Source organism: Bombina bombina, chromosome 4 (genome assembly GCF_027579735.1).
Source record: "Bombina bombina isolate aBomBom1 chromosome 4, aBomBom1.pri, whole genome shotgun sequence".
In the NCBI taxonomy this organism is placed as follows: domain Eukaryota; kingdom Metazoa; phylum Chordata; class Amphibia; order Anura; family Bombinatoridae; genus Bombina; species Bombina bombina.
This window is the reverse complement of record NC_069502.1, coordinates 1,046,590,565-1,046,605,102: the sequence shown is the minus strand read 5'-3', so window position 1 is coordinate 1,046,605,102 and position 14,538 is coordinate 1,046,590,565. Positions and strand designations below refer to the sequence as shown.

Genomic DNA, 14,538 nt, shown 5'->3' with positions numbered 1-14,538 from the left:
TCAGATTTGGCTATCTCTGGTCCATCTGTCCATGGGTATGACCTTTCGCAGGCCAGATTAGACGATTGTAACAACAGATGCCAGCCTTCTAGGTTGGGGCGCAGTCTGGAACTCCCTTAAGGCTCAGGGATCGTGAACTCAGGAGGAGAAACTCCTCCCAATAAATATTCTGGAGTTAAGAGCAATATTCAATGCTCTTCTAGCTTGGCCTCAGTTAGCAACCCTGAGGTTCATCAGATTTCAGTCGGACAACATCACGACTGTGGCTTACATCAACCATCAAGGGGGAACCAGGAGTTCCCTAGCGATGTTAGAAGTCTCAAAGATAATTCGCTGGGCAGAGTCTCACTCTTGCCATCTGTCAGCAATCCACATCCCGGGCGTAGAGAACTGGGAGGCGGATTTTCTAAGTCGTCAGACTTTTCATCCAGGGGAGTGGGAACTCCATCCGGAGGTGTTTGCTCAACTGATCCATCGTTGGGGCAAACCAGAACTGGATCTCATGGTGTCTCGCCAGAACGCCAAGCTTCCTTGTTACGGATCCAGGTCCAGGGACCCGGGAGCGACGCTGATAGATGCTCTAGCAGCTCCTTGGTTCTTCAACCTGGCTTATGTGTTTCCACCGTTTCCTCTGCTCCCTCGACTGATTGCCAAAATCAAGCAGGAGAGAACATCGGTGATTCTGATAGCGCCTGCGTGGCCACGCAGGACCTGGTATGCAGACCTAGTGGACATGTCATCCTTTCCACCATGGACTCTGCCTCTGAGGCAGGACCTTCTAATACAAGGTCCTTTCAATCATCCAAATCTTATTTCTCTGAGACTGACTGCATGGAGATTGAACGCTTGATCCTATCAAGGCGTGGCTTCTCCGAGTCAGTCATTGATACCTTAATTCAGGCACGAAAGCCTGTCACCAGGAAAATCCACCATAAGATATGGCGTAAATATCTTTATTGGTGTGAATCCAAGAATTACTCATGGAGTAAGGTTAGGATTCCTAGGATATTGTCCTTTCTCCAAGAGAGTTTGGACAAAGGATTATCAGCTAGTCCTTTAAAAGGACAGATTTCTGCTATGTCTATTCTTTTGCACAAGCGTCTGGCAGAGGTTCCAGACGTCCAGGCTTTTTGTCAGGCTTTGGTTAGAATTAAGCCTGTGTTTAAAACTGTTGCTCCCCCGTGGAGCTTAAACTTGGTTCTTAAAGTTCTTCAAGGAGTTCCGTTTGAACCCCTTCATTCCATTGATATTAAACTTTTATCTTGGAAAGTTCTGTTTTTGATGGCTATTTCCTCGGCTCGAAGAGTCTCTGAGCTATCTGCCTTACAATGTGATTCTCCTTATCTGATTTTTCATGCAGATAAGGTAGTTCTGAGTACCAAACCTGGGTTTTTACCTAAGGTGGTTTCTAACAAGAATATCAATCAAGAGATTGTTGTTCCATCATTGTGTCCTAATCCTTCTTCGAAGAAGGAACGTCTCTTACATAATCTGGACGTAGTCCGTGCCTTGAAGTTTTACTTACATACTACTAAAGATTTTCGCCAAACATCTTCCCTGTTTGTCGTTTACTCTGGACAGAGGAGAGGTCAAAAAGCTTCGGCAACCTCTCTTTCCTTTTGGCTTCGGAGCATAATTCGCTTAGCCTATGAGACTGCTGGACAGCAGCCCCCTGAAAGGATTACAGCTCATTCTACTAGAGCTGTGGCTTCCACCTGGGCCTTTAAAAATGAGGCCTTTGTTGAACAGATTTGCAAGGCTGCGACTTGGTCTTCGCTTCACACCTTTTCAAAATTTTACAAATTTGATACTTTTGCTTCTTCGTAGGCTGTTTTTGGGAGAAAGGTTCTTCAGGCAGTGGTTCCTTCCGTTTAATCCTGCCTTGTCCCTCCCATCAACCGTGTACTTTAGCTTTGGTATTGGTATCCCATAAGTAATGGATAATCCGTGGACTGGATACACTTAACAAGAGAAAACATAATTTATGCTTACCTGATAAATGCATTTCTCTTGTAGTGTATCCAGTCCACGGCCCGCCCTGTCCTTTTAAGGCAGGTCTAAATTTTAATTAAACTACAGTCACCACTGCACCCTATGGTTTCTCCTTTCTCGTCTTGCTTCGGTCGAATGACTGGATATGGCAGTGAGGGGAGGAGCTATATAGCAGCTCTGCTGTGGGTGATCCTCTTGCAACTTCCTGTTGGGAAGGAGAATATCCCATAAGTAATGGATGATCCGGGGACTGGATACACTACAAGAGAAATAAATTTATCAGGTAAGCATAAATTATGTTTTTCCCTTCCATGATAGAAGACAACACCAATTTCCTTCCAAATAAATGTAAATCTTTCACCAAAGTGAATTTATCAAGATGATTTGAGGGGCAAAAAGACAAACCTTTTTTCAATAGGCTAACATGAGATAGATTTAGCTTACAAGAGGATAAATTAATAATTTGCATTTCAGGATTCTCACATTCAACATTAGTTAATAATCCCTCTGTGTACCTCATCTTGTCCTCCATCTCCACTGAGGGGGAGTGTCCTGATTCTGTTTTCTCCTCCGTTCTCTGAGGTTTTGCCTGAAAATGTGTATCTTTGTTTTTTATTTTTGGTGGCTGAGTTTTTCAGCCGCAAACGTAAGGTATGGTTTAGCTGGGTCCTCTCTATGTCTCAGTCTTGAGTTTGCGTCCTCTTAAGTTTCTTGGTTTTGACCTAGAATATAGTGTCATTTCATTTTAGATGGCTTTAGGTTTAGAAGCGCTAGATTTCCACCAAATGTGGTTATCCTTCTATAGCTTAGGGGACTAATAACTAGCAAAGTACTTTATGGTTAGACTGACTAAACTCTAGGTCCTGGGTTTGATCCTGCCCTCTACTTGAATTAATTATAAGTTTCTGTTAGGGGCTTTTTTATAATTTTTTCAGTTTTTTTTAGTATTTTTTAGTTTGTTAGAGGCTAATTAGACATATTATTTCCTTTAATATATGTTCCTATTTAAAAGAATGCATAAGCTCTAAACCTTAATTTAACCCGTTTTTTTTTTTTTTCTGAGTCCGAGGAGGACGTTTTTTGCTCAGTTGCGCTCTCCCGAATCTAATTATTATGGGATTTGAATGCTTTTAATTTGCACTACTTACCTTATTTGAAAGAATCTTGTACACTTTAGATTTTTTGTATAATACACGTAAATGAAATGTATTATTGCTAATATGTTCATCATTTCTTGGAGGCGTGTTCTGTTTAGCCTATAAAAGGCCCAGGTTTCTCTAATGACGTCAGCCCTGAGGAAGTCCTTGCCAGTTAAGGGGATGAAATGCGTGTAGGCAGCAGCTGATTTCTCTGAGGAGACGCCTACCTTTGGGATTTTTTACTTCACCAAGCTTACTGAAGAAAGTTTGTTTGGAGCACCTTGTTTGACCGCACTTTATCTTCACATATGCGGTTTCGGATGCAGCCTGGAGACACGGATCTAAAAGTTTTATTGCATCTGCAGACTGTGAGTGCTTGGATTCTGATATCCATAGGGTAATGGACTTGCCTTTTCTCCGTTAAAAACGGCTGAGAGGACACCTGCTCCATAACAGCCGTTGGAATCATAATAACAAAGATAGACTGTTTGTCTGCATGAATCGTTACATTCACTATTTTTATGCTCAAACACTTTCTTTTATATATCCAATGTTACTTGCACTCATTTTGGTATTTATATTATACCCATTACTAAACACACAGATCCTTAGAATATATATCATGACAGTGTTTACCCTTTATTTTGGGACTGCCCTCTGATTTAGGTGTTGTGTTTAGTTACTGGCATAAGATATCCGTGTCGTATTCATGTTTGCTGCGTGTGTTATCACAATCCTTTCAGCATAAATAGCTGAGTTGGAAATTATACTTCACTCTGGATTTTACTACATAAATCCTCAAGTATGTTCATGACAACATTTCCCTCATACCTGTTTGGGGTTGTCCTCTGATAGAGGTGTTGTAGGTTTTCTCCTTTTTAAAGTTATAATCTATTTACATGATGCTCCAGATTGTATTTAATACCCAAAGAGACGTCTCTCATTAATATCTGTTATTTATTTTATGTTTATTTTTATGTTCGATTATTAAATTGTTGGTGCTTTAAATGCATGCTGGTTCCCGAGTATTATTCTCTACCTCTGACAAGTTCCTCACCTGCAGCCTTATATTAATGGGACTCCCTAATTTTTTCTCTTTTTTGGGGGGTTATTTGGGTGTGTTTTTTGAGTGTGCTGAAATCCCTATCTTTTTGATAAGGACTACTAATTCTTATTCTCTTTCTTTCTTTTTTGCATAAATTAATTGTTTATAGGGTCTGCACCTCTGTTCAAAATGTACTTGCATTTTAGCCAATCAGTGCTCACTCCTCGGTAAATTCACGTGCATGAGTTCAATGTTATCTATATGATACACAAGAACTAATGCCCTCTAGTGGTGAAAAACTGTCAAATGCAGAAGTGGCCTTCAAGGTCTAAAAAATTAGCATATGAACCTCCTAGGTTTAGCTCGAATACCAAGAGAACAAAGCATAATTGGTAATAAAAGTAAATTGGGAAAGTTGTTTAAAATGACATGCTCTATTTGAATCATCAAAGTTTTGTTTTGGACTTGACTGTCCCTTTAAACATCAATAAAAATGCTAATATATATATATATATATATATATATATATATATATACATACACACACACACACACACACACACACACACACACACACAGCACCATAGTTCTCGAAATGACAAAAAGCTTTATTTAAGTATCAGGTACAAACATACAGCAACATTTCTTGCCATATTGCTCTGACAGTGTACTGTAAATTGTTTTTTTTTTATTAATGTGTTTGCAATGACTTGTTATACCAGCTGAAGAATATAAAATGCATAGTAAATTGTTCATTTAGGTTTATTTTTGTATATAAACTAGCTGGTTGCGCTAATTAAAACCACCACGCCTGAATTGTGCTGACCTTGCAGCAAGAACAGACCTTCTTATATTATCTTATCTCTAGCTCTATATATAAAAAAAATGCCTCCTTATCTTATATTTCCCATTATAAACAAGGCTAATTCTTAGAGATAACAATTGAAAATGAACATTTTACTAACTGTCTCTTTACACCCACTGGTAGGATGATTATGGCTGATATCTCTAGTTTACATAGCTGCTATGTAGTGAATACAAATGTATTCATATTTTCAGTATATGTGGTGGTTTTAATTCACAAAAGCAACTGTTTCAAATGACAAAATAAAGGCAAATTAACTTGTATATGGAAAGCCTTATTCTGTATTGCTAATTAAAGGAACATAGTTCTCATATTTTTCTACCATACTGGCTAATATAGAAGACCCTCAGAAAAAAAAGATTGCTTTATTTAACATAGCAATATCCATTAAATGAGCACTATAATATATATATATATATATATATATATATATATATATATATATATATATATATATATATATATATATATATATATAAGGAACAGAGAGAGAGACTAATTTTATCTAATATACAACAGCAATAGCTGGCTGAATACAGACTACACTTTGCTTTGTTCTGCTTATCTTGGGTATAATACAGTGGTAAAAATCAAACACATAAAATAAAAAGAATGTTCTGATGTCTATTGCATTGATTTTCCTATAAAAACTAAAATGAAAGCTTTTGCTTATTTAGTGTCCGGTGCCAGAATGCCGTGGGCGCACATTCAGTGCAAACAGAAGTTCTCCTCTTACTGTAACTGTGGACTGGCAGTCTATCAAGTAAGTACAACATGCAATTTCCATATATATCTGGAATAAAAGCATAAAAATGTACATGTGCAAGCCCTTCATCTCTTCTGCTTCATGTTTATTATGCATGTGTTTTTTCCCTTGTATAGCCTCCAGATCAAAGCTTTAACTATAATAGCAATAGAACAAAAGAATCATTTGACATTATTATTTGCCTGCATGAATCAGCTTCTCATTTTCAGATCTTAAGAACAACATCTACAATGTGAACAACTGCACAACAGATGATAATGAAAGAAAATATTTGCTATCATTTCCATATTATTACATCACGGTGGTGTCATTTGAGAACATAGTTAAATGAAATATGTAGATTCATATCTCCCCACTCATTTTGCATGTGTGTTGGTTCATCCAGGTGTTCAGTCTTTGTTTAATAAACTACATTAAATGATCTATTTACAGACATGAATTGTCAAAGGTTTGTTTACTCTCATTTCTATAAATTAGATCTTCCCTCCAACCTACTAACAGATGTTTGTTTCATTGAGTGATTGAAAAAGAACATCTGGCATCTTTTAAAGCTTTTGCTGTAATTCAGTATTATGTATTACAAATGAAAATGATGTACACGTGTAACTGCATATTTCTCCAACATTGGTGTGTCCGGTCCACGGCGTCATCCTTACTTGTGGGAATATTCTCTTCCCCAACAGGAAATGGCAAAGAGCACAGCAAAAGCTGCCCATATAGCCCCTCCTCAGGCTCCGCCCCCCAGTCATTCTCTTTGCCGCTCTGAACAAGTAGCATCTCCACGGAGATGGTGAAGAGTATGTGGTGTTAGTTGTAGTTTTTTATTCTTCTATCAAGAGTTTGTTATTTTAAAATAGTGCCGGTTTGTACTATTTACTCTAAAACAGAAAAGGAGGAAGAGTTCTGTTTAAAAGAGGAGTATGATTTTAGCAGCAGTAACTAAAATCAATTGCTGTTCCCACGCAGGACTGTTGAGCCCAGAGAACTTCAGTTGGGGGGAACAGTTTGCAGACTTTTCTGCTCAAGGTATGACTAGTCCATTTTCTAACAAGACTGAGTAATGCTAGAAGACTGTCATTTTCCCTCTTTGGGATCGGTAAGCCATTTTCTTAGACTCATAATAGAATGAAGGCTTATTAATGGGCTATATACTGGTTGACACTTTTGTGGGCTAAATCGATTGCTTTATTCAATATTTATCTGTGGTTTGAAGTGTTTTTAAAACCTGAGAATAATTGGGTAACGTTTTTAGGCGCCAGGCAGTCGTTTAGACACCTTTCCAGTCAGGAAGGGCCTTTCACTCTAGTAGGCAGAGCCTCATTTTCGCGCCATAATTGCGCAGTTTCCTTTGGATGCAGTGCATTCAGCTTCATGTGAGAGGGTCTGGTGGCCATTAAAAACGTTCCTGGAAGGCTTATTTTGGTGACTAATAACCCCCAAGGACAGGTGAAGCCGCAGCAAACGCTGTGGCTGGGACTGTAGTGGGTTTAATATTGCTAAATTGATAAAACAGCTCCGGTTTCCTCATTTAAGGGGTTACATACTTGAAAATTGGGGTGCAATACTTTTAAGGCATTAAGACACTAGGGTGCAAATTTGGTAAAGATCGGATATTTCCTTCATAGTTTTTCACATATCCAGAAATAAAGTGTGCTCTGTTTAACATTTAAAGAGACAGTAACGGTTTTGTTTAAAAACGGTTTTATTGCATTAATAGCCTGTATAAGCCTGTCTAACATGTCTGTACCTTCAGATAGAACATGTTCTGTATGTATGGAGGCCAAGGTGGTCCCCCCTTTATATGAATGTGATAATTGTGCCATGGCGTCCAAACAGAGTAAGGACAGTACTGTCACATTTAATAAGGTTGCCCAAGATGATTCCTCAAGTGAATGTAGTGGGGATAGTTCATCATCCTCTCCTTCTGTGTCAACACCAGTTATGCCCGCGCAGGCGACACCTAGTACATCTAGCGCGCCAATGCTTGTTACTATGCAACAATTAACGGCAGTAATGGATAATGCTATAGCTAATATTTTATCCAAACTGCCAGCATTTCAAAGAAAGCGTGATTGCTCAGTTTTAAATACAGTAGAGCAAGAGTGCGCTGACGATAATTTATCTGTCATACCCTCACACCAGTCAGAATTGGCAGTGAGGGAGGGTTTGTCGGAGGGAGAAATTTCTGATTCAGGAAGAATTTCTCAACAGGCAGAACCTGATGTTGTGACGTTTAAATTTAAGTTAGAGCATCTCCGCGCCTTACTTAAGGAGGTACTAACTACGCTGGATGATTGTGACTCTTTGGTCATTCCAGAAAAATTGTGCAAAATGGACACATTTCTAGAGGTCCCGGTGCACCCTGATGCCTTTCCAATACTTAAAAGGGTGGCGGACATAGTGACTAAGGAGTGGGAGAAACCAGGCATACCTTTTGTCCCACCTCCTATATTTAAGAAAATGTTCCCCATGGTCGACCCAAGGAAGGACGCATGGCAAACAGTCCCTAAGGTTGAGGGGGCAGTTTCTACGCTAGCCAAACGCACGACTATTCCCATTGAGGACAATTGTGCTTTCAAAGATCCTATGGATAAAAAATTGGAGGGTTTGCTTAAAAAGATTTTTGTTCAGCAAGGTTTCCTCCTCCAACCAATTTCGTGCATTATTCCTGTCACTACGGCGGCGTGTTTGTGGTTCGATATGGAGACTCCATATGAGGAAGTCATGGACAGAATTCACGCACTTAAGTTAGCTAATTCCTTTATTTTAGATGCCGCTTTGCAATTGGCGAGGTTAGCAGCGAAAAATTCAGGGTTTGCAATTGTGGCGCGCAGAGCGCTCTGGCTAAAGTCTTGGTCGGCGGATGTATCTTCCAAGACAAAATTGCTTAATATTCCTTTCAAAGGTAAGACCCTTTTTGGGCCAGAATTGAAGGAAATTATTTCAGACATCACTGGGGGAAAGGGCCATGCCCTCCCACAGGATAGGCCTTTTAAGGCTAAGAATAAGTCCAATTTTCGTTCCTTTCGTAACTTCAGGAACGGACCGTCTCCTAACTCTGCAGCCTCTAGACTAGAGGGTAACGCTCCCCAGGCTAAGCCAGCTTGGAAACCAATGCAAGGCTGGAACAAGGGTAAACAGGCCAAGAAGCCTGCTGCTGCTACCAAGACAGCATGAAGGGGTAGCCCCCGATCCGGGACCGGATCTAGTAGGGGGCAGACTCTCTCTCTTTGCTCAGGCTTGGGCAAGAGATGTTCCGGATCCCTGGGCACTAGAAATAGTCTCTCAGGGTTATCTTCTAGAATTCAAGGAACTTCCTCCAAGGGGAAGGTTCCACATGTCTCGCTTATCTTCAGACCAGATAAGGAGACAGGCATTCTTACATTGCGTAGGAGACCTGTTAAAGATGGGATTGATACACCCAGTTCCAACAGCGGAACAAGGTCAGGGGTTTTACTCAAACCTGTTTGTAGTTCCCAAAAAAGAGGGAACTTTCAGACCAATTCTGGATTTAAAAATTCTAAACAAATTCCTCAGAGTTCCATCGTTCAAAATGGAAACCATTCGAACAATTTTGCCTACAATCCAGGAGGGTCAATATATGACTACCGTGGATCTAAAGGATGCGTACCTACATATTCCTATCCACAAAGATCATCATCAGTTCCTAAGGTTCGCCTTTCTGAACAAACATTACCAGTTCATGGCTCTCCCGTTCGGTTTAGCCACTGCTCCCAGAATTTTCACAAAGGTGCTAGGGTCCCTTCTAGTGGTTCTAAGACCAAGGGGCATTGCAGTGGCACCTTATCTAGACGACATTCTAATTCAAGCGTCGTCCCTTTCCAAGGCAAAGGCTCATACAGACATTGTTCTAGCCTTTCTCAGATCTCACGGGTGGAAGGTGAACGTAGAAAAGAGTTCCCTGTCTCCGTCGACAAGAGTTCCCTTTTTGGGAACTATAATAGATTCTTTAGAAATGAAGATCTTCCTGACAGAGGTCAGAAAGTCAAAGCTTCTAAACGTTTGTCAAGTTCTTCACTCTATTCTGCAGCCTTCCATAGCTCAGTGCATGGAAGTAATAGGATTGATGGTTGCAGCAATGGACATAGTTCCTTTTGCTCGAATTCATCTAAGACCATTACAACTGTGCATGCTCAATCAGTGGAATGGGGACTATGCAGACTTGTCTCCCCAGATTCAAGTAGACCAGGTAACTAGAGACTCACTCCGTTGGTGGTTGGCTCAGGATCACCTGTCTCAGGGAATGAGTTTCCGCAGACCAGAGTGGGTCATTGTCACGACCGACGCTCAGGGTCTATGGTCTCGGGAAGAGTCCCTTCTCCCGATAAACATCCTGGAACTGAGAGCGATATTCAATGCGCTCCGGGCTTGGCCTCAACTAGCGAAGGCCGGATTCATAAGATTCCAGTCGGACAACATGACGACTGTAGCTTACATCAACCATCAGGGAGGAACAAGGAGTTCCTTGGCGATGAGAGAGGTATCCAAGATCATCAAATGGGCGGAGGATCACTCCTGCCACCTATCTGCAATTCACATCCCAGGAGTAGACAACTGGGAGGCGGATTATTTGAGTCGTCAGACTTTCCATCCGGGGGAGTGGGAACTCCACCCGGAGGTCTTTGCCCAGTTAACTCAACTATGGGGCATCCCAGACATGGATCTGATAGCGTCTCGTCAGAACTTCAAGGTTCCTTGCTACGGGTCCAGATCCAGGGATCCCAAGGCGACTCTAGGGGATGCATTAGTGGCGCCTTGGTCGTTCAACCTAGCTTATGTGTTTCCACCGTTTCCTCTCCTTCCCAGGCTCGTAGCCAGGATCAAACAGGAGAAGGCCTCGATGATTCTGATAGCTCCTGCGTGGCCACGCAGGACTTGGTATGCAGACCTGGAGAATATGTCATCGGCTCCACCATGGAAGCTACCTTTGAGACAGGATCTTCTAGTACAAGGTCCATTCGAACATCCAAATCTAGTTTCTCTGCAGCTGACTGCTTGGAAATTGAACGCTTGATTTTATTTTTTTAGTTTATAAAACGGCAGGCACTGTATTGGACACCTTTTTCAGTCAGGGGGCCTTTCTAGTCATAGACTGAGCCTCATTTTCGCGCCATTAATGCGCAGTTGTTTTTTGAGAGCAGGGCATGCAGATGCATGTGTGAGGATCTAAGAATCTCTGAAAAAGCTTTTAGAAGGCGTCATTTGGTATTGTATTCCCCTCAGGGCTTGGTTGGGTCTTAGCAAAGACTATATCTGGGACTGTATAGGGGTTAAATTGAAAAACGGCTCTGGTTCCGTTATTTTAAGGGTTAAAGCTCTGAAATTTGGTGTGCAATACTTTTAAGGCTTTAAGACACTGTGGTGAAATTTTGGTAATTTTTGAACAATTCCTTCATACTTTTTCACATATTCAGTAATAAAGTGTTTTCTGTTTGAAATTTAAAGTGACAGTAACGGTTTTATTTTAAAACGTTTTTTGTGCTTTGTTGACAAGTTTAAGCCTGTTTAACATGTCTGTACCTTCAGATAAGCTATATTCTATATGTATGAAAGCCAATGTGTCTCCCCATTTAAATTTATGTGATAATTGTGCCATAGCGTCCAAACAAAGTAAGGACAGTACTGCCACAAATAATGATATTGCCCAAGATGATTCCTCAAATGAGGGGAGTAAACATGATACTACATCATCTCCTACTGTGTCACCAGTTTTTGCCCATGCAGGAGGCCCCTAGTACATCTAGTGCGCCATACTTATTACCATGCAACAATTAACGGCTGTAATGGATAACTCCATAGCAAATCTTTTATCCAAAATGCCTACTTATCAGAGAAAGCGCGATTGCTCTGTTTTAAACACTGAAGAGCAAGAGGACGCTGATGATAATTGTTCTGTCATACCCTCACACCAATCTGAAGGGGCCATGAGGGAGGTTTTGTCTGAGGGAGAAATTTCAGATTCAGGAAAAATGTCTCATCAAGCTGAACCTGATGTTGTGACATTTAAATTTAAATTAGAACATCTCCGCGCACTGCTTAAGGAGGTGTTATCTACTCTGGATGATTGTGACAATTTGGTCATTCCAGAGAAATTATGCAAGATGGACAAGTTCCTAGAGGTTCCGGTGCCCCCCGACGCTTTTCCTATACCCAAGCGGGTGGCGGACATAGTAAATAAAGAGTGGGATAAGCCCGGCATACCTTTTTTTCCTCCCCCTATATTTAAGAAATTATTTCCTATGGTCGACCCCAGAAAGGACTTATGGCAGACAGTCCCCAAGGTCGAGGGGGCAGTTTCTACTCTAAACAAACGCACTACTATTCCTATTGAAGATAGTTGTGCTTTCAAAGATCCTATGGATAAAAAATTGGAAGGTTTGCTTAAAAAGATTTTTGTACAGCAAGGCTACCTTCTACAACCAATTTCATGCATTGTTCCTGTCACTACGGCAGCGTGGTTCTGGTTCGAGGAACTAGAAAAGTCGCTCAGTAGAGAAACTCCATATGAGGAGGTTATGGACAGAGTTCACGCACTTAAATTGGCTAACTCTTTTATTTTAGATGCGGCTTTGCAATTAGCAAAATTAGCGGCGAAAAATTCAGGGTTTGCTATCGTGGCGCGCAGAGCGCTTTGGCTAAAGTCTTGGTCAGCGGATGTGTCATCCAAGACAAAATTGCTTTACATTCCTTTCAAGGGTAAAACTTTATTTGGACCTGATTTGAAAGAGATTATTTCAGACATCACTGGGGGAAAGGGCCACGCCCTTCCACAGGATAGGTCTTTTAAGGCTAAAAATAAGCCTAATTTTCGTCCCTTTCGCAGAATGGACCAGCCTCTAATTCTGCATCCTCTAAGCAAGAGGGTAATGCCTCACAACCCAAACCAGCCTGGAAACCAATGCAAGGCTGGAACAAGGGTAAGCAGGCCAAGAAGCCTGCCACTGCTAACAAAACAGCATGAAGGAGTAGCCCCCGATCCGGGACCGGATCTGGTGGGGGGCAGAGCTGGTAGAATTCCAAGAACGGTTGAGTGCGAACTCATTGATGATTTGGTGGACAGCTGTGTTCCTGGCGACATGGTGACTATAACAGGAATTGTTAAAGTATCCAATACTAGAGATGGTATGTAACACATGTTCTATGTGACAAATTATATTTTAATTTCTTACATGTGTATACAACACTTCTAAAAACGCTACCAAAATATCACTAGTACCTATTTTATAAGATTACAAACAGCATGTGTTCTCTAATGATAAGTGCATATTTTTTAAAAAAAAATAACAAATATTAGCTGATTTTTTTCTGAATGAGTTGTTAAAGGGATACTAAACAAAAAAAACTTTCTTTCAAGATTTAGAGTATGCAATGTTTAGAAACTTTCTAATTTACTCCTAACAATTTTTCTTCCTTTTCTTGATATCTTTATTTGAATAAGCAGGAATGTAAGCTTAGGAGCCGGCCCATCTTTGGTTCAGCACCTGGGTAGCGGTTGGTTATTGGTGGCTAAATTCAGCCACCAATCAGCAAGTTGCTATCAAGGGTTCTGAACCAAAAATGGGCCAGCTCGTAAGCTTACATTCCTGTTTTTTTCGAATAAAGATACCAAGAGAAGGAAGAAAAATGTATAATAGAAGTAAGTTAGAAAGTTGCTTAAAATTGCATGCTCTATCTGAATCCTGAAAGAAAACATTTGGGTTCAGTATCCCTTTAATATTTTACTTTTTTTATTTTTTTTTTGCAAATGTTAGATTTCACTGTACTTTTGAAATTAACTTTTGATTGTTGATTCTCATGACCTTCAATGTAAGCCATGTAAGTTCAAAAAGAACTTAGTTTGCTATATCAAATGTAATGTCTAATTATTCTTAAAACTACTTACTTGCTATATTTACTTTTTTAGACAGTTTTTCACCTTTAGCACCCTTCCTTAGACCTCTTCCAAATTCAGAATTTGTCTATGTCTGATTAAAGTCTGACAAAGCTAAAACATGTTAGACTGCACAATCATTATGTGTTGTTTTTGAAGTCTAACGTTTTGGGGTTTGGTTTTAGCGATCTCCTGGTGTGTTATACTGTTTAGCGATTGCCACCAGATTTGTATTCAGTATTAAAAATAATTTTAATAACATTGTGTTTACAATTAAGTAACCTGTATTCTTTTTTTTTTTTCTTTGACTTGAGCAGTTAATGGATTAATTTTTTTTTTTAGAATAAATGACCGTAATGATGTATCTTTATCTTCCAGGAGGGTTTAAAAATAAAAACAACAAATGCATGTTCCTGTTGTATATAGAGGCAAATTCTGTAAGTAACAGTAAAGGCCAAAAGAGCAAAGATACCGAAGATGGTCTAAGCCATGGAGCATTTATGGATTTTTCTCTAAAAGATCTCTATGCTATCCAAGAAATACAAGCTGAAGAAAATCTACTCAAATTAATAGTCAAGTACGTGGGCTTTTATAATCTTCTAATCAATGCTGAGTCTTACGGGCTGACTGCATAAATATTCTACTCATTAGCTCTGTGTAATCTAGAGACTTGCGTGACCCTTCACCCTCTATACACTCTTATTGTTATATAGATTGTGTCACTAATGTTTGTCTATGTGTCTATGTTTCCACAAGTAAATTAAAAGCTCTCTATGGATATCCTGCCTCCTATTGATCAGTCATGGAATTACAGTGACTATATGTGGAAGTAATTTACAT

General features: G+C 40.0%; 1 protein-coding gene across 1 annotated transcript in view; it reads left to right on the top strand.

The window, feature by feature from the left end:
* MCM8 (minichromosome maintenance 8 homologous recombination repair factor) overlaps positions 1 to 14,538 on the top strand; it is a 465,182-nt gene that overhangs the window by 204,825 nt on the left and 245,819 nt on the right. The window contains exons 8-10 of the mRNA XM_053712690.1: positions 5,719 to 5,804; positions 12,832 to 12,950; positions 14,077 to 14,275. Coding sequence (XP_053568665.1) covers positions 5,719 to 5,804; positions 12,832 to 12,950; positions 14,077 to 14,275 — 404 coding nt within the window. The remainder of the gene's footprint in view (positions 1 to 5,718; positions 5,805 to 12,831; positions 12,951 to 14,076; positions 14,276 to 14,538) is intronic.